Source organism: Rhinopithecus bieti, unplaced genomic scaffold (assembly GCF_001698545.2).
Source record: "Rhinopithecus bieti isolate Rb0 unplaced genomic scaffold, ASM169854v2 scaffold_18624, whole genome shotgun sequence".
Classification (NCBI taxonomy): domain Eukaryota; kingdom Metazoa; phylum Chordata; class Mammalia; order Primates; family Cercopithecidae; genus Rhinopithecus; species Rhinopithecus bieti.
In genome coordinates this window covers 2,778,281-2,799,608 of record NW_016809607.1, presented here as the reverse complement: position 1 = coordinate 2,799,608, position 21,328 = coordinate 2,778,281, and the positions used below count along the sequence as shown (strand labels likewise).

The 21,328-nt window shown below is 35.8% G+C and overlaps 1 protein-coding gene across 3 annotated transcripts in view; it reads left to right on the top strand.

Annotated features, from left to right (window-relative positions):
- SIM1 (SIM bHLH transcription factor 1) overlaps nucleotides 1-16,953 on the top strand; it is a 78,435-nt gene extending 61,482 nt beyond the window's left edge. For all 3 annotated transcript variants that reach the window (XM_017889810.1, XM_017889811.1, XM_017889812.1), the window contains 2 exons: nucleotides 12,971-13,373; nucleotides 15,721-16,953. In XM_017889810.1, coding sequence (XP_017745299.1) covers nucleotides 12,971-13,373; nucleotides 15,721-16,451 — 1,134 coding nt within the window. In that variant the 3' untranslated portion in view covers nucleotides 16,452-16,953. The remainder of the gene's footprint in view (nucleotides 1-12,970; nucleotides 13,374-15,720) is intronic.
- Nucleotides 16,954-21,328: the final 4,375 nt, after the last annotated feature.

Genomic DNA, 21,328 nt, shown 5'->3' with positions numbered 1-21,328 from the left:
AATACTGTATGAATGGATTAAAAAGTATATATATACACAATGAAATATTATTCAGCCACAAAAGAAAGAAACTCTGCCATTTGCAACAAAATGGATAATCATGCTAGGTGAAATAAACCACATAGAGAAAGATGAATACTTACATGTAGATTACACTTATATGTAGAATCTAAAAAATGTAGAATATTCTATATGTAGAATATGCATGATTTCACTTATATGTAGAATCTAAAAAAATCAAACTCATAGAAACAGAATGCTAGTTGTCAGGGTTTGGAGGATGGGGGAAACGGGGAGATGTTGATCAAAAGGGTACAAACTTTCAGGTATAAGATGGATGTGTTCTGGGGATCTAATGTAGAGCATGGTGACTATAGTTAATAATATTGTATCGTACACTTGAAAGTTGCTAAGAATAATCTTAAGTTTTCACACCACACACACACAAAAGGTAATGATGTGAGGTGACGAATGTGTTAACAAACTTGTTTGTGGTATTTATTTCACAATGCATAGTTACATTAAATTTATGGTGCTGTATACCATAAATGTATACAATTTTATTAGTCAATTATACTGCAGTAAGGCTTGAGGAAAAGGTTCTGATATCTATTGTTTAATATAGTTTATATTATTTTAGTTTTCCTCATATTTACTGTACTGGACTTAGAAGAAGAAAAGGTAGACTTATCCTTCCATTCACAGTTGCTCAACTTGGTGGAGGGCCTTTAAGCTTCAATTTCTTTTTACAAAATTACAAATCTGATAGACCTCCTCTTTCAGTGTGCAGAAGGTTGGTAATATGCCTCCCAATCTGTTGGCCTAGTTCTAGGACATTCCCAAGAACAGCTTGGGCAGTCCATGCTTTGTCCAAACACAGAATAAAACAGTGGAAGACCAAACAAAGCTGCAACAAGGGGTTGGAGCAGGTGGCACCACCTGTACCCATCTAATTCAAACCCATTTAATCTGCCACTTACATGTGAAAAATCAGAGAGTGAGTCAGAGCATCAGTGAAAGGATCAAAGTGATTGTGGCACATGCCTGAAGCCCATCATGGAAGATGGGCTACTTTAAATTAAAATTAGTACTATTGGTTTTGGAAATCCAGGATTTTACCCAGTAGGCTAGAACTATTCCTATATTATCTATGCCAGTTGGGATATACTTAATCATTTACAGTCGTGGATGCCATGACATAAAGGACTTAATTAAATACTTATTCTAATTTGTTGTTGGCTGATTAAAATTTTCAGTGCAATGAAAATGTTTGTAAGTCTTTAAGACTTCACCTTTGGATTTACAAAAGGGATGGATTGTAGATTTCATGGTTTGGGAACAACTCTCTCCATATGGAATCCTATAGGAGATTCCTTATAGAGTTACAGTGAAGGAAACCCAGCCCTGGGTCCTGCGTGCTGTATTCCCTTCCAGCTGCACATCACCCTGACAGCTAATGAGATGTCGACTATGGTTACTTTTCTGTGAGAAAAATGAGTTAACCAAATCCCAGGAACATTTTTGTAACTTTTTTTGGGGGGGTGGGGTGGATTAAGAGAAGGCCTATGACATTTCAAACCACATTTGAGGCATATTTTTAAAACTTCCCATGTTTCTACTTCATGAAATATATCAGAGAATTTACAGGTATAAAAGCTTTCTTGCCAGAATATTTCTTTAGAGCTAAATATGACTAAAATGTGGATAAAAGGTAAAAAAGTCGCAATAAATAATAGATTAAACTATAAATGAATCAAATTATAACATAATGGGGGAAAATCTTGTGAATAAATACTTTAAAATTGATTTTGGGAAGCTGATAATTCATACTATTCTTTAAAATGAAGGAAGAAATGGCCAAAATATTTAAAACTTCTATTAACTGAATTTTGATTCAGTATTTACCATCTAATTATTTATAGTATAAATGGGTATATTTACTGCTCAGTTCCTCTAGCCAAATTATTTTCAACTCTGGAATGTGACTCAAGATTGATATAATTTTTCTTTTAGAATATATTCTCCAACTTTTCTTGAAGTTTTTTTAAAGCTTGATTCTTTAGGAACTATATGTAATTGAATTAAATTTCACAAACATATCTCAGGAGGGTTCTTTTCCAATGTTAAAAATTTGTGAGACTTGTCTAGAAATCAAATTATACTTAGTTTTCATTAAAAATATTAGATTAGATTTATTCTTGCTGTTTATTAATAAGGTAATAAATTAGAAATGAAATGGCAGCAAACATTTCTATTATTTGTAGGAGTGCAGGAATGTGGCAAATAATTTCCACTTGATATTCTCTTTGCAGTTTTATTTAGTTGTGTTTTCTAGGTACTAAAATTTTTCCAGTTAGAAATAAACTTTATTATTTGACTGCTGTTCAGTTACATTATCACAGGCACATGGTTTCCATCAACCTCTCAGATTAGCAAAATAAGTTGTATTATTGTCATTTAAAAATACATTTGATTCTGATATTAGTTTTTCTCTTACTCCTGTGTTTATCCTTGAGAAAACTCCTGGCAATTTCCAATGTGTGTAAGTCAAGGCCATTCTTGATAGTAAACAGGACTCCTGTTTGAGGGAAGCATCCCGAGAAGTGGGGTTATTTTAATGGACATGCTGTATTACTTTAATCTAACCCTTTCACCATCTGTTCTTCCCATAACAGTGAATGAAAAAAAAAAGAACATATTTTATGTTTCAGGGTTACATTAGTAAAAGAAAAAAAGATAAAAGTGATTTAAAAGCATGCATATGTTCTTAGTACAATGCAGTCTGCATCTGTGATTTTTTTTTTTTTTTTTCTCATGGTTCAGACACAAATCAAGAGGAAAGCTGCTCATGCCTGATAGAGTGAAAGTTTTGCATGAAAAACAGGACTTTACCAGAAGAGGGTCTCTTTATATATTTTACAGCTATAAATGATAAAAACCTCAATGAGCTGCCAGAATAAAAATAGATAACTGTGACATCTATTGTTGGAACATCTGGCATTTTTCCTGGGCTGGGTGGTTGCTGTCACATCCAGATGAATGCAGAGCACTTGTCTGGAACATGCTGTTGAAGCAGGAATGAATCTTATGACCGTAATTGAAAGAAGAATATCTATGGGTGTACTTGTGGTAGGAGACTGTTTGAGTGATTAGAGGACATACGTAAGGGTGTGTGGGGATTAAGGGGTGTAGAGGCTGGAGAAAGTCCCCTTTGTAAAAAGATGCTTGAGAACCTGAAATCTATTACTGCATTGAGGATAGGACACTGTTGTCTTTATTATCTAAGTACAGTATATCAAAGTATGGGACAGTGAAAAGAGTAAGGGTTCTGGAATTACATGTCCCCTCTTAAACTTCTTAATTCTGCAACTTTGGGCCAAAAAATTTTTTTGCACCTTATTTGTTATGTCTGTAAAGGGATTAATAATACTTTTAAGATGTTGTTAGCATTTAATAAAACAATGTCTATGGAATCTGCATAGTGACTAATGCATAGCAAGTGTTTTATAATGGTAACTATTGTGATGGGTATTAGTTAGCATAAGAAAATAATATAGTAAGTTGCTACTTAATAAGTCACAGTTCTTTTCCTTTTTCCTAAATAACCCATTTACTAAGGGAAACAGTAATGTTTTCCTTCTTTGAACTCCTAAACTATTTTGTTTTCCTCTCTATTCAGGTCTTTGCCTTTTTAAAATTGTATTAAAGTTATGTTCTGTTCATTGTTTATATCCCTCTTAATGTGAACACCTTGAAGGTGGGGCTGTATTTCTCCTATCACCTGGCATGCTGCCTTGCAAATAGCAGTCACTCAATAAATATTAGAATGAATGTTAGAATGAATTTTTGTAAATAGATACCATTGGGTGCATATTAAGCCCCGAGGGATGGCTCAGGCCTTTAACTCTTCTAGAAGGAAGGATTCTGTTATAAGCTGAATTTCAGAGGAGAGCTGGGGGACTGTGGATGTCATCTGAAATCCAGTTTTGGCAGTCATTTGAGCTCTTTGCTTGCCAGCCTCAGTCCACCTTTGGTGGATGGCATTTGGTTGCATGTTTCATGAGAACAAGAGCATCCATCATCTGACTCATATTTTAATTTGCAAAATGAATGCTTGTTTTGAAAATTTAAATATGAAATTGAGGTAAGTTAAGGTGCATAGTATTCAGAACAACAAAAAATTTTCTAAGAAGAAAGAGGTTTCAGCAAAATTAAAGCTAGATTTTCACTGAACTTTCTTACTTGATTGGCATAATCTAATGAAAATAAAGGAATCATTCAGTTTCTCAGCTTCAAATATAGGAGAAAACATTGTTACCTTTTCAAAGGAAGAAGAGCAAATACTCTCTAACTCATAAAGCGTGACTGTTTTACTTAAAAATAGTGTCAATACCAAGAAAGGCTAGGAGAACCATCCACAGGCTTGCATTAAACCTAACTGACCACGATTCTCCCTCCTCTCCACTCTCAAGACACATCTTTAGGCTCTTAATCAAAGTATAAATGATAAAAACTGTTGGTACCAAACTACCTTCCAGCTTTGAAAACTGCAGTATTTGGAAGAAGAGGCCCCAGTATTTAGATGACTGGCTAGTGGCCTGATTTCTTTCTGCAGTTGGGAATATTGATTTTTTTTAACACTTTAACATATATATCTTATCTTTTACCTGCCTATAAGATGGTACTGAAAACATGGTTTTTCTAGACAATATAGTCTATGGCAGAAAATAATTTTTACAAGATGGTAACCATTTCTGTTTACCTAAGTGAAAGTGATTAATCAACAACCTTTACATGACACATGCATATCTGTACCATTTGTATTTTTTAGTGCTGTTATATGTATTATTTATTTGATTCTTACTGCAATCCTATAAGGTAGTCTGTTCCTATTCTACAAATGGGAAAACCAAGGCCCAAGAAAAGTGATCCTTTGCACAAGTCATATCAAATGGCAGTATATCAGGATGTACCCATATCTGAATCCAAGGTTTATTTGTACTGAAATTCCTGGTTGATAATTTTATATTTTCATATGCAAAATATTAATAGTCAGAAATAAAAACAAAGGTATTTAAATAATTAAATTATAGCTTTATTAAAACAAGTTTCCATTTCTTCAGAAAAATGTTGTTTAAAAAAAGACTTTGTCTGAAATGATTCTATAAAAATAAGATATAAGTTTACTATATGGGATTTTTCTGATGTTCAAATATTTATTTTAAAATGATTATATACTTTAAGAAAAGTTGCAAGAATAGTATAATTGTACACTAGGTTCACCAGTGCTTAGCATTTTGCCACATTTGCCTTATCATTTTTTTCTCTTTCCCTTCCCTCTGCCCTCATTATTATTTATTTTTTTGAACCATTTTAGAGTAAGTTACATATATCATGCCTCTACCTAAACCTTAATACATCAATGTGTATTTCCTAAGGACAAGAATAGTCTCTTATACAACCACAGCACAATTATCAATATCAGAGTATTTAACATTCATAAGATGATTTTTATCTAATCTTACAGGTGTAAGATGTAAGATTTCTCCAGTAATGTCCCCAATAGCATTTGTTATTTCCTCTCTAGTACAAGACTCAGTCCTGGAATCTATATTACATTTAATTTTCATGCCTCTTTCATCTCCTTTAATCTGAATAGTTCTTTAGCCTGGACTTTTCTTTCATGTTATTGGTATTTTTGAAGAACACAGCCCAGTTATTTTACAGAATGTTCTTCAATTTGAGTTTGTGTGCTGCTTCTTCATGGTTAGATTCTGGTTATACAGTATCCACTGGAATACTTCATTAGTAAGGTTGTGTCTTCAGAGTGTCTGTCACATCCAGAGGCACATAATGTCCATCTGCTCTGAGTTGGTTGGTGATGTTAATTTTGATCACCTGGTGAAAGTATCGTTTGGTTTCTTTACTGTATAACTTTTTTTTCCCTTTCCAATTAAAAAGCAATTTGTGGGCAAACCCTTTAAGACCATAAAAATAGCCTATTTCTCAACAGTTCTTCCCCGAGATTTATCATCCATGATCATTTGTGCCCAAATAAATCTTTACTGAGGTGATTGCAAAATGTTTATTTTCTAACTCAACTACTCCCTCCATATTTATCAGTTGGCACTCTCCTGTAAGGAAGATTCGTTTATGTTTCCCTATTTATTAGCTAATTTGTTTATCAGTTTGGACCCATGGGTTTATTTAGTGGGTTACAATTTATTAATTACTGTCATTTACTTTTGCTTAAGTTTTTCTGTATTTGGCCGAGGGATTTCCTTCAAACTGGCTCCTGTGTCGTTTTGACATGTCCCTATCATTCCTATGTAAAGCTATTCAAAACGTGGATCCCATAGGTCTGGATATGTAGTTTTTACCTCCAGAATTCTGTATTTAATTTACATAATTTGTGGTTACCTATTTTCCCAAAAGGTTATTTAAAGGTTTTTTTTTTTTTTTTTTTCAGGTCGAAGGGTTTTTTTTTTAATTTTGTTTTAATTTCCATTTTATGCATTGTGATCAGAGAGTGTTGTTTATATTTCTATTCCATGAAATTTGCTGAAGTTTTCTTTGTGACCTAATATTTGCTTGATTTTGATGATTGGGCATCTACATCAAGAAGGTTTCTTCTTTATTATCAGTATTTGAAGTGATACATAGCCATACAATTTAACTGATTGGTTTTCGTTTTTTTTAAGTCTTCTGTAGTCTTTATTATTTTTAAAATTCACTTTACTCCGTTACTGAGAGTGGTATGTTAGTCTTTTATTTGTCAGTGTTTCTATATCCTTTGGATCTCCTATAGCTTTTGCTTCATATAGATGGCATTGCAATGTTATTTGATGCATAAATATTCATAACATTTCTATCTTCATTGTGAATTCTGGCTTTTAGCAACATAAAATGTCTTTTGTTTTGTTTGTTTTATTTAATGCTTTTTTTAAAGGCTAAATTCTACTTTGCTTGGTTTTACAATCCAAACTCTTGGTTTCTTATTGTCTACATTTGCTTTGTTTATGTTTGCCTTTTCCTTTATTTTTAGCCTTTTGAAACTGTGTTTCAGGTATGTCACATGTTCAGTATAGAATTGGGTTTGCTCTATAAATTATCAGAAAATTCTTTTTTAAAATTGGTGATTTAAGCCAATTCACATTTATTGATGGGTTTGATATGTTTGATTTAATGCTGTCATATTATTTAATATTTACTGTATGCATTATGCTATATTTAATGTGTTTTCTTGATTTGTCTGTTTTTCTGTTTTTAATCAAATTGTAATTTTGATATATTTCTAAATTAAAATGCAGGTGTCACAGAAAGTGCCCATTTACTCATTATCTGGTTTCCCCAGTGGTAACACCTTGCAAAGCTGTAGTACAGTATCACAACCAGGATATTGCATTGTTACTATCATCATATAGAACAATTTCACTACCACAAGGATTCCTCATGTTGCCGTTTTATGACCACATCTACCTCTCTCCGGCTCCTGCTTTTGTCATTAGCCTCAGCAAGCACTAATCCATTCTTCATATCTGTAATTTTGTTATTACAAGAATGTTGTAGAAATGGAATCATACAGTGTTTTGGAATTGACTTTTTTCACTCAGCATAATTCACTGGAGATTCATCCACATTGGTGCATGTATCAATAGTTCATTTTTTTATTGTTGTTTTGGTTATTAAAATAAAGCTATAACAACTCAATAACAACAAAAGCAACTCAATTAAAAAATGGGAAAAGGACTTGAATAGACATTTCTCCAAAGATTTACAAATGACCAACATGCATGTGGAATGATGTTCAACATTGCTAATCATTAGAGAAATGCAAATCAAAACTGCAATGAGACACCATCTCACACACATTAGGATGGCTACCACTACTCCTACTACACACACACACACACACACACACACAATAACAAGTGTTGGTGAGGATGTAGATAAATTGGAACCCGTTGTACTATTGATGGGAATGTAAAATGGTGCAGCTTCTATGAAAAACAGCATGGCAGGTCCTCAAAGAATTCAAAATAGAATTATCATATGATGCAGCAATCCCATTTCTGGTTATATACCCTAAAGGATTTAAAACAGAGTCTCAAAGATATATTTGTACATCCATGTTCATAGTAGCTTCATAGCTGAAAGGTAGAAGCAACCCAAATGTCATCAATGGGTGAATGGATAAGCAAATTGTGGTATATACAATAGAACACTCTCCAGTTTTAAAAAGAATGGAAATTTTGACACCTGTTTCAACATGGAAGAACCTTGAGAACATAATGCTAAGCGAAATAAACCAGTCACAAAGAGGCAAATACTCTACAAATTTCCTTATGTGAGGTACCTGGAATAGTCAAAGTAATAGAAACAGAAGTTAGAATGGTGGTTGTTAGGAACCGAAGGGAAGAGGGAATGGGGAGTTATTGTTTAATGGGTACAGAGTTCAGTTTTGTAAAATGAAGAGTTCTGGAAATGAATGGTGGTGATGGTTGCATGGCACCCTGAATGTACTTAATGACACTGAACTGTATACTTAAAAATGGATGATAGTAAATTTTATGTTATGTGTATTTTGCCACATTGAAAAAGAAAGGAAACAAAGTGGACTTGGAAGTGCAGAGAGGTAATTGCTATAAATATTTGTGTGCAAGTTTTATATGAATATAGTTTTTATTCCTCTGGGATAAATGTCCAGGATTACATGTGGTAATTGCACATTTTGTTTTTAAGAAGCTGCCAAACTATTTTCTAGAGTAAGTACACCATTTTATATTCCCATCAGCATTGTATGAGTGATCCAGTTTTCCTACATCTTTGCCAGCAATTGGTGTTGTCATTATTTTTTATTTTAGCCAACCTGATAGGTATATTGTGATATTTCATTGTGGTTTTAATTTGCATCTTCCTAGTCAGTAATGATGTTGAACATCTTTTCATATGATTATTTGCCATCTGTATATCCTACCCAGTGAAGTGCCACTTCATATCTTTCACCGTTTTTTGTTGTTCTTGTTGAGTTTTGGGAGTTCGGTATATATTCTAGAGGCTAGTCCTTTGTTAGATATGTAGTCGGTAAATGCCTTATCCCTTCCTATAGCTTGTCTTTTCATCCTCTTAATGGGGTCTTGTTTGGAGCAAAAATGTTTAAGTTTGATCTAGTTTAATTTATCTTTTTTTTTCTTTTATGGATTCTGTTTTGTTGTCAAGTCTAAAACTCCTTACCTAGTCCTAGACCTTGAAGATTTTCTTTTATGTTATTTTCTAAAAGTTTTATAATTTTATGTTTTACATTTAAGTCTGTGAACCTTTTAAGTTATTTTTTATATAAGCTGTGACACTTAGGTTGAGATTTATTTGATTTTTGCCTATGAATGTCCAATTACTCTAGCACCATTTGCTGAGAAGTTTATGTTTCCTTCACTGAATTGTCAAAAATCAGTTGAGCATATTTGAAGTTTGTCACATTTTCTACCTCCAAGTAATGCTGATAGTATGGGTAATGTGTGACTTAATTTGTGCTTCTTAATGACTTTATAGGTTTTGAGGGCAGAATGTGTGGACAGATCCAGATTACAGTGGTTGCCATTATCCTTCAAACTCAGAAGCCTCTAGAATGTAATAATTTATTGACCAAAAAGCAGCATGTAATTCCTAATGAAATTGTGTCATAACGGGATACTTGGAGGAAAAATAGGCATTATAGTAAAATTATAATTTACACAATAACTTTCTTTTTATAATTATGACAATAAAAACTTGTAGACTTGGATCATTGTTCTCAATAATTATTTTCTTCCAATAACTGAGATGTAGGGACAGGCACAAGACTCAAACATTTCAACACTAGAAACGATACTGAATAGTTACTATATTGTAAAGAGTAGTAGAGCTGAAAGACAAGTTAGATAAAGTCTAATCTAACCCACTACTGCATTTTTATGCAGTATTCATTCATTGCACCGCACACACTACATATATTGGCTGGCTGCCTTCCTCTCTTTCTGCCTTCTCTCTTTTCTCAAATATATAATGAATACCTGAAATATTTTGGATCAAGTAATGTGGCTGTAGTGTCCTCAACAGAGTTTACATCAAGTGCAGTTCATTTTAAAGCGATGAACGTGGCTCAGAGTTTTGATGGTGCCCACTGGTATAAATTTATAGGTCTTGAAAACAAAAGTTTACTGTGAGGTTTTTTCCTCTGTATCTCCTAAGCAGCGTGAGGTCTTGGACTAACTGAACCAACCAACTTCCGCCTGCTTGAATATCTCAGGGCAATGCATTTGGTGTTGTTGTAGTTTCCTGCCTATTGACAAGAGGCTTATCCTTCAAATTCTTCTTTGGGTACTCTTGAAATGTATACCTCCTGTATGCCCAGGTTGTCTCTTGTTGAATTTTCATTTGATTGAAGGACAGAATGTTCTTCTCTGTTGCGCCAATAGCACTTTCCCATACACACTCAGGGAAAGCTTTTCCCCCTCTTAACAGGGTTCAAAAGTCTTGACTGGAGTACCTCAGAAATAGACCTGGTTTATACTTTTATAAAAACAAGCAGAATCTGGACAACTCCTAGCTTGGAATAACACTGATGGTCTGAGTTTCTCTGAGGCAAGCACATGGATGGTACTCTCAAGGAACACATGTACATGTATAGCACTTGGATCCCCACTCAGTAAGGTGAGGAAGCGCCAACCCTGCTTTGGTGAAAGTGAAGGTGGTATCTTGTGAAAAGAGAGTCTGGGTTCACTGGGAGAAGAGGATGATGGCATGTGGAAGGCATGATATAGGATCTGAGTCCCAGGATGCCTTGATGTCTCCTATCCTACAACCCTGCAGGGAGAGAAGGTGGATTTTCTAATTTTTTTTCTTGATGGAATATAGTGATAGCCCACATGTGCATGTGGAAAATAATTAAAGTAATAATTAGAAATGGCAAAGGAAAAATTTTGACCCGGAATTTGCACAGGACTCTGTTCTGAGCATGCTATATTGGCATACTTTGGAGGTTCCCCAGAGGAACCTGTGTAGTTCATCTCTCTATCCCCAAGAGCCCTCGGCTGAGATGCCTCTTTGTACTGAAATGGGAAGAGCCAGGATTCTTATTCCCACAGGGTGGGCCTACTGGTAAGGGGAAGGTTTGTTTTGTCCTGTGAAGTTCTCATCATGGGTGACAAAGGAACAGCAGTGGAGACTAGGAATTTTTCTTCTTCCCTCCACAACACCACACATGCCCACCCCTGTTTATTCTGGGATAAGAAATAAAAGTCTAAAATGGACTTGTATTTTGGTTCCTGGGACTATGAAACAGTTCCTGCTCCTTCTTTGCAAATCTCCCTAACATTGGATCATGTTTTCTCTCCTTTCTTCCTTAACAGTGTTTTATCTGAAATGTAAAATCATGGTTTTAAGTGCAGGCTTTGAGACCAGATAAACTGTGAAGTGGCTGTAGCATCTTATTAAAACTTGTAGTAATGCCCTTTTTTCCTCTATTAAATGGAGCTATATTATGTTCAGGTGGTTGTGAGGATTAAATGATGAAATGTATATGGAATGATTAGCATATTGCCAGACACATAGTAAGCTCTCAATAAATGGCATCCATCATTATCATAGTAGGTAATCTCTTTACAGTACCTAGAATTGTTTGGCATTAGGCAACCCAAAACTGGTAAAAATTTTTATTATATTACTGATTTTAGTGGCTCACGAGAGCCTTCAAACTGAGCACACTTCTGAGGGAGATCTACCAAACATTTTATATTTTCTTTCAAAATCTGACCAAATAGTCTGGGAGTAGATAAGCCATTTAATTCCAACGAGGCACAGCAATGCCTGTGGCTTGTTATTTTCTGGTGACCCTATGCATATTTCAAGTTTCATCTTCTAAACAAGAGGCAAATGCTAGTGAATAGGCCCAGTTCTTGTATGGGACAAGACTTCTTAAGAGTTACATTGCAATTGAATTAGGTAAGCACTTATTAACTGTTCTGCCATCTACCCAGCAGGGCCTTCAGAAAGTTAACAGTCAAGTATGAAGATTAAGTTTCAGGACATTGGTGCCTTAAACCTTAGGTTTTTGTCTGTTTGTTTTAATTAAGAAAAAATGTAGGCTGGGTGTTGTGGCTCATATCTGTAATCTCAGCCCTTTGGGAGGCTGAGGTGGGAGAATTGCTTGAGCTCCAGAGTTCAAGACCACCTTGGACAACAAAGTGAGACCCTGTCTCTACCAAAAATTTAAAAATTAACTGTGCATGTTTGCACACCTGTGATCCCACCTACTCAGGAGACTGAGTTGGGAGGGTTGCTTGAGCCCAGAAGATGGAGGCTGCAGTGAGCCGTGATCACGCCACTGCACTCCAGTCGGGGACAGAGCCAGACCCTGTCAAAAAAAAAAAAAAAAAAAAAAAAAAACGTAGAAAGCAAATAGAAATAAAATATGGAACTTACTTGGAATCTCTCTTTGGCAATACTGTCAAGGTAGATGAAGAACCTGGGTTTCAATAATCTTCATTCTGTCACCTGCTAACACTGTGGCTTTGGGCAAATCACTTTCTCTCTCTGAGCCTTAGCTTCTCTATCCATAAACTGGGGATACTAATAGCGCCATTAAGGGTTTCCTATAGGAGCTACGTGGATAGTTCATATAAGGCACTTCATTCAGGCAGGGCCTAGTACTTCAGTCGATGGTTGTCATTATTATTTTTATCTCCTGCTTTCAGCAGCCAAAAGGATTTTCTTTGGAAGCATCATAATGAATTAAGTAATTCCCAGTTAGGTATGCACACCTGCACCAAGCCATGATGCCAAAGCAACGGTTATTTTGACGACCTCAGGACAATTAGACCTTAAGGGTGCTTGTAGAGTAAATAAAAGCTGTTTTTTGTTTGTTTGTTTGTTTGTTTTCGTTTACTGATTGATCGATTTTTGAAATGAACTTTTCTCCCCTACTCGGTTTCAGTATTCGGGATTTCACACGGAAAGATCAGAATCTGATCATGACAGCCAGTGGGGCGGAAGTCCCTTGACCGACACGGCCTCTCCGCAGCTTCTGGACCCCGCCGACAGGCCGGGCTCCCAGCACGACGCATCGTGCGCCTACAGACAGTTCTCGGACCGCAGCTCTCTCTGCTATGGCTTTGCGCTTGACCATTCCAGGCTGGTGGAAGAGAGGCATTTCCATACCCAGGCCTGTGAAGGAGGCCGGTGTGAGGCAGGCAGGTACTTCCTGGGAACGCCGCAGGCCGGGAGGGAGCCCTGGTGGGGCTCTCGCGCAGCCTTGCCCCTGACCAAGGCCTCCCCAGAAAGCAGAGAAGCCTATGAAAACAGCATGCCTCACATCGCTTCAGTCCACAGGATCCATGGTAAGAGCAGGTGAAAGGGTTCCCGAACTCCAAGCTTTAGGCCCTGGGCAGGTTCATCATATTGTGACACTAGAGAGAATGACCAAATAGTTCTCTTCTTTGATTTACAAATCAGAACCCATGAGATTTTTTTTAAAAGTTCACTCTGTTATGAATTTTGCTAGTATTTGCCAAATACATTTAATTTTGACAAGTGAATAAAAATGATTCCTATTTTAAACATCAGAAAATATTGAAATTATGTAGCTTACTATTGAATATGTCTATTGAATTTGTAGTGTGTATGCATTTACGTTCCTCGTGCATTATTTTCTCTTGTATTTGCATGCTTCAAATGTGGACTTGAACAGTCTGTAGGCTCATTTGGTCATAGCAGTGTTTCTGAATGAGGGCACTATTGATATGTTGGAGACGGCCAGTCTTTGTTTTATGGACAGTCACACATATCACAGATGTTTAACCTTTCTGGGCATTAAATGCCAGTAACTTCCCCTTCTTTCCCCATCATTATGACAACCCACAATGATGATCCTGTGAGTAAAGGATGAAGCAATATGTAGAATGCACTGCAATTTTCACCTTGGGATAATTATACGGCTTTATAAACACATTGAAATGGGCACCATAGCTAAAGCCTTGATTGTTGCTAATGCTTCCCTTTGTTCATTTCAAAAGTAAACTGGTTAAGGAGAGTTCATTCCGTCCATTCCAAGGTTGGGTCCAGACCGGTCTTTGGAATCCTCCCTATTTCATTAAAAGCCAGTGACATTAGGATTGATCTGAAGGCCCCAATACTACTACATTTGTCTTTAGAATGAGAAATGTGCTAGGCAATATTCTTTCCGTTAATAAACCTTCCTGTCAAATACCACTCAGAAGCTGAGTAATTTTAATCTGTTTCTATTCTTGCTTTCTCTTTTCCTGATTTTACTTTGAGTATCCCTAGTTTGGTTGACTGGTAATGGAAACCCAGAGGAAAGGGCAATTACTTGCCAAAGAATAGAGTTAAGTGAAAATCCTGGCTTAACCTACGGGGTCTGGAAGAAAATATTAGAAATAAAACAAGAAGAAAAGGGAAAAGGAAAGCAATGAACAGTGTGATCCAGGCTTTCTCTGCTGCATTAAGCAATTTACAGCTTTCATATATTCCTACTTGTTTCTCTTCTCTCTTTTTATATTGACTTCAGACTGTTTTGAGAATAATTTGGTTTATGGAATATACTTTGGATGCACTACTCTTCCATATTTTATTTCTTTCCTTATTGTTTAAAAAAATTTTTTTTTCGAGACAGAGTTTCGCTCTTGTTGCCCAGGCTGGAGTGCAGTGGCGCGATCTCGGCTCACTGCAACCTCTGCCTCCTGGGTTCAAGCAATTCTCCTGCCTCAACCTCCCTAGTAGCTGGGATTACAGGTGTCTGCCACCATGGTTGGCTAATTTTTGTGTTTTTTAGTAGAGATGGGGTTTCACCATGTTGGCCAGGCTGATTCTGAATTCCTGACCTCAGGTAATCCACCCACCTGGGCCTCCCAAAGTGTTGGGATTACAGATGTGAGCCACCATTCCCGGCCTTATTCTTTACCTTACTTTAAAAACAATCTAAGGTACCTGAGTTACTAGATGATTACCTGTGAAGCTGAGATGTTTACCACCAAATTTGATAAGATGATATTTATGTTTTTATTTGGGCAAGATTGTATCTATATCTATAATCTTCATTTATATCCATCCATGCTTACATATATATCTATGTGAATAGATGTATATTTTAACTTTCAAATACTCTAAAATGAATATTAGAGCTTTATTGTAACTGTACTTAAGATATATTAGAGCTTTATTTTAACTCTACTTAAGATATATTTAGCAATATTAACATTTTAGGTTATTCATTTGGAAGTGAGAGAATAGTTCAGCCTATATAATTATTTCCCTCAAATCCAATTGAAAACATTTTCCAAGCATCAATTTAACGTGACAGTGCTCTAGTGAATAACGTAAACCAAATTCTATGCATCCTCCTCTTATTTCCAGTCAGACAGGTCTAATAACATATATCCATAGAGAAGTATAAACACACTTCACCATTTTGCTAATTGTAATTCACAATGAACAAGGTTTATCTTCTAAGAAACTTGTTATAAACTTGGTCTGCATTTAAAATTCACTGATTTCATATGAATCCAGTACAGAGAGTTGACACTCTATCATGTGAGCCTGTGCCTGTTTCAAATATTGGCGCATATATTAAAATGAAAGATATAAAGTTTATTTCAATAGAAAATGAAATATATTTATTTTGAGGGTGAATTCTGAGATCACTTACTTTGGACTTTTTCTAATTTCTAGGGCGAGGTCATTGGGATGAAGATAGTGTGGTCAGTTCTCCAGATCCTGGGTCGGCCAGTGAATCAGGTGACCGATATCGTACTGAGCAGTATCAAAGTAGCCCACATGAACCCAGCAAAATTGAAACTCTTATAAGAGCCACCCAACAAATGATTAAAGAAGAAGAGAACAGATTACAACTAAGGAAAGCCCCCTCAGACCAACTGGCTTCCATTAACGGGGCTGGGAAAAAACACTCCCTCTGTTTTGCAAACTACCAACAGCCCCCACCAACAGGTGAAGTCTGCCACAGCTCTGCTCTTGCCAACACTTCACCATGTGACCACATCCAACAGAGAGAGGGAAAAATGTTGAGCCCCCATGAAAATGACTATGACAACAGTCCCACCGCACTATCACGGATAAGTAGTCCCAATTCGGATCGCATTTCAAAATCCAGTTTGATCCTAGCTAAAGACTATCTGCATTCAGATATATCTCCTCATCAGACAGCAGGAGACCACCCTACTGTCTCTCCAAATTGCTTTGGCTCTCACCGGCAGTATTTTGATAAGCATGCTTACACATTAACTGGATATGCCCTGGAGCACTTATATGACAGCGAAACCATTAGAAACTATTCCTTGGGCTGTAATGGCTCACACTTTGATGTAACTTCCCATCTAAGGATGCAACCAGACCCAGCACAAGGACACAAGGGAACATCTGTTATAATAACCAATGGAAGCTGATGTTTTGCTGAAATATTTTGTTCTTTAAGGATCTCTGAAACGTATTTATAGTTTAATACCCCGTTACCAGCATTTACTATGCCACAGATTGTTAGAGAGGGTAACTTAAGTTACTGGGTATTTGATACGTGTTCCTATAAAATCAAAGAAAACATAGCACTAGCATTCAGGGTTATACATAGAAAATGGAGCTAAATTGAATACACAGATTTCCCCTCTAATTATATGGGAACCAGAATAGATAAATTTTGAATAGAAAAATATTCATGTAGATCAAGTGTGCATATATACCACGTGAGAGGACTGATGAATGACAACATTGCATTGTGACTATCCAGTGATCCTCATACACACAAACTATTACTTACAAACTGCGGTGTACATTTTACATATGGAAATATAGGCTATGTAATGTAAATACATAAAAAATGGGTAATTTTCTTGGACTCTATCACACTAAACTTCTTTTTTTTTTTTTTTCTTTTGAGACGGAGTCTCACTCTGTCGCCCAGACTGGAGTGCAGTGGCCGAATCTCAGCTCACTGCAAGCTCTGCCTCCTGGGTTTATGCCATTCTCCTGCCTCAGCCTCCCATGTAACTGGGACTACAGGTGCCCGCCACCTCGCTGGGCTAGTTTTTTGTATTTTTTAGTAGAGACGGGGTTTCACCATGTTAACCAGGATGGTCTCGATCTCCTGACCTCGTGATCCGCCCGTCTCGGCCTCCCAAAGTGCTGGGATTACAGGCTTGAGCCACTGCTCCCGGTCTAAACTTCTCAAAGAAATTTCCATTCCCAAAATAACTGAGAAAGAGAGAGATATATCTTATAAACTGACTTCTTTGTGGTTTCAAATCAGCCAGCTCATTTGGTTCAGGCGTAAATTAGAGAAATGGTTCTGGATGTGGTGCAAAAATGAATTTTCACCTGGTATCCATTATAAACAATCAGGAAGAGGTAATTTTTCACCTTGCTTTTCAGTTAGACAAGGACGAGGATTGCACTGACATGGCGCTAAGGGTTTTCTAAGTAAAACACTGAGATGTTGGGACACACATCAAAAACCTGGTGTGCTCAATTGGAAGAAGTTCTATGAATATGGAAAGGCCAGAGGCAGAGTGAAATAAAATGATATCTCAAAAGACACAATTTAAGGGCTCAGCATAAGTAAATGACATATTTGGGGTTTGCTTGGAAAACCAACTAAATAAAAAAATTCAGACCAATTCACCCAGAAAAAAGACTGATACATGCAAAAATAAAAGGAAAACCAGTGAAGTGCTACATGACAGCAGTGTAAGTGTTTGAAAACGTTTCAAAGCATATATGTGCCAGTGTAACAACATGTGGAAAGCCTCAGGCGAGGATCTAAGATAAAAGCTTAGGCTGATAGACAAGTAGTTAAAAGCTAAGAGCGGTACTCTGAAGGAATAGGCAAAATGTTTATTTTCCTTATTGTTGGTAAACAACAAACTTGGTCTTACATCTGTGTGGTATAGTAGAAAGGCCAGCTGACTAGATCTCTGGATTCTAATTTTGGCCCTACCTATAACTTAATTTTGCGATCACATTTGTGTCATTCACCATGCCTGGGCTCTAATTTCCTGGTTTGTAAGGCAGCCCTAACATTCCATGTTCTGTGATAGAGCAGAACTGAACTTACTACCTAATTAACTCTCTGCTATGAGTTGTCAAGACTGATCATTCTGGTTTTTCTGTACACAGAAGTTTAGATGCTTTGTGACTTAAGCAGGTGTGTGGGCTCCTTTAGGCAGGTTACAGTTAACTTTCTAGATTTAGCCAAAACGTAATTGGTAGAAATTTATGACAAAGAAGAAAAATATCAAGATTTATTTAATGCACTATTCTTTAGTAATTAAAGCAAAATGATATAAGTGATTAGAGAAATTTCATAGATAATATTTCCTAGGAGTCTCATCCCCAAAACTCTTGCCATATTTAAGGAGGGGAATGTACTGGAAGAACTTAACTTATAATTTTGGAAACAGAACATGAAATTGAATACTCAGGGATTAGTAGTATATTTTCATCATTTAACACACAGTTCTTTGACAGTCCATAGGTAGGTGACAATCTGAATGATAATATGAAAGATGAATATTGGGTTGTTTGTATACGCAAGAAGAGGCTACATAAAATTAGATAATGTTAACATTTGTGCTGTAAATGCAAAAAAGTGCAAGTAAGTGAGAAAGTTAGTGGTTATATATATTTTCAAAAAATTCAAAGTGCAGCTGACCCTTGAATAACATGGGTTTGAACTGTGCAGATTCACTTATATGTGGTTTTTTTTTTTTTCCAATCAAATGCAGATCAAAAACCCAGTATTTGGAGAAATGTGAAATCCGAGTGTACAGAGGGCTGATGTTTTGTATAAGCGAGCTCCACAGGGTCAACGGCAGGACTTGAGTATGTGAGAATTTGGTTATATGGGGGTGGTCCTGGAACCAACTCCCTGTTTATACCAAGGGGTGACTGTACAATAAAAACTAAATTTTGAATGATACAAACGAGTATTTAGTAATTTTGAGAAAATTATTTATGAGAAATCCTGGAATACATCAAATGGAGTTTTGATCAGTTTGCAACATGAAGTAATGTCTTAAGAATGCTAACGGTTTTGTAGAATTCTGTAGATTGATAAGTGTTTGGAAGACAAAAATATTTGATGAATGTGGTGTATTTTGGAAGGGTAATTTTCACAGATGGGTATTTTTGGTGGCTATACTTTCTACCAAATGTGTCAGGGACAGAAGCTAAAAGAACTGGAAACTTAAGAACCAGGGAAAATTAACTGATATTAAAGAAAAGGCTGTCACTAAAGGAATTTCAGTGGAATTTTTATATGAGAAGATATTAACTGGTGGAAAGGAAGAAATTATGAATTTCACAGATGAGAAGTAATCAGAAGGAATAATGGTCTTCAAAATGACCATACCAATAATTTTTTTTAAGGGATACAGAAGTAACCTAAATTATATCTTGATTCAAAATTTTGTAGATTGACCTTACAGTTTTAAAGTACATAACCAATTTTTAAAATTTTACTGAATGTCAATAATTTATAGTAGCAACTTTATTACATTACATAAAAATCCATATTTAACTCACGCGTATTGTATAGCTAACATTTTTATTGCATACTGCATGATTAATCACAAAATGCCACAAGTACGTTAAGACATTTGATGACATGTACCTTCTTAATATACATGTGAATGTTTTAAAATGTGTTTACTAATCTAACATTATTTTGTTCTGTGAGGAACATACTCCTCATCGATGAAAATGTCATCTGTGTCTTTAAAAATAGTATATAAGAATAAATATGTTCCTGATAATATTAAATCAGTTAAACTTAATGTAGGCTTTTAGTTTTAATTCTAATTTCCATAACATTCCTGCCAAATGTTGAGACCTACGAAATTTGAATTGAAATAGATGGCAGAAGTATGATTTTTATTCACCTTAGGGGATACATAAAAATGTGCTCTATCCCAATTACATGGTATCAATATGTATAGTTCATTAAGGAAAATATAACTCATGGTTTTGGTAGAATTCTGCTTTCTAAGTAATAATAAGTATCTTTACTGCCCATATTCCACCTGCCATACCCTAATTTTAAAAATTTGGATGACGCAAAGAGTAAATGAACGTTTCCCCAATCTTTCTGGAAAATATCCTGTTTAAATTGTTATTGGGAATATACAAGATTTGATGTGGGTTATTTTGGGATGCGTAATATTAATGTCACAGTCACTACAGGTCAGATATTTAGGTGTGCTTCAGCTCCACAAGTCTTTTGTCATATTATGCTCGCTTAACTAAACTGTAATTGCCTGATAAAAGATAATATGACAGTGCTGAGGTGTCATTCAAAATGAGACCAGATGCAATAAATGATTGCCTTCAGCATTTATACAGAAAAACCACTTGCTCTTTCTTGGTTGTATTTTATAGGGCTAGATTATTTCCATTGGTACTATTCTTAATTCACTCTATGCCATGTTGTCACATGCTGCCTCTGGGCAAAGAATCCCACTTAAAATAAACTTTAGGGGATCTTCTAAAAAAAGATAATGTGCTCCAATTTTTATTTCTTCTTATGGGGGATGAGGATCAATTATAATACAAGACCATTTGGAAAATATGCATAGACATTTTAAAGTGAAATACAAGACTTCCGCCTTCAAGGTCTAAACCAAGTAAGTTTGATGGACGGCAGCACAGGTAAAGAAACCTTCTGAATACACATTTGATTTTTATAGCTCTTCTTTCAAGAGTAGGATATTACTAAGATATTCAGTGCAATCTATCAGTCCTAGTAGTATTTGGAAGTGACAGAGTGAATGCTGATATTTGGAAAATTGAGCATTTGACCATTTTGGGGTTACTCACCTGGCCTAGTGGAATAGCTTACACTTTAATACAACCAAATGAAGTCTTTCTGATTTAAAATGTTTGAATGCCCAGATTTGGTTCCCCAGTTCACTCAAATCATAGATGTAGACATACATCCTGTTTTCATAATGATTTTTAAAAGAATGTAAATCCTATGGTCCTCCAAGTAAATGATTCAACTTTCATGTAAATGTCAAGTTTTTGTGAATAGGGATTTATGTCCAAGACAGAAAAATCTATTGAACCAGTTCTTACTGTGGAACTTATTGTGGATAAAACACTCGTTATCATTCTAAATTTTAAATGAATGACAGAACAGTTATGGACACATGCAAAAGGTATCAGACATAGAAAATATTCTTGGGGGAAATTTCTGTGTGGTGCTAATTTCTTGCAAGGGTTGTATGGATAGTGCTTAACTCAAAAAGTGAGAGTGTAGTCATTGCCAAATAGG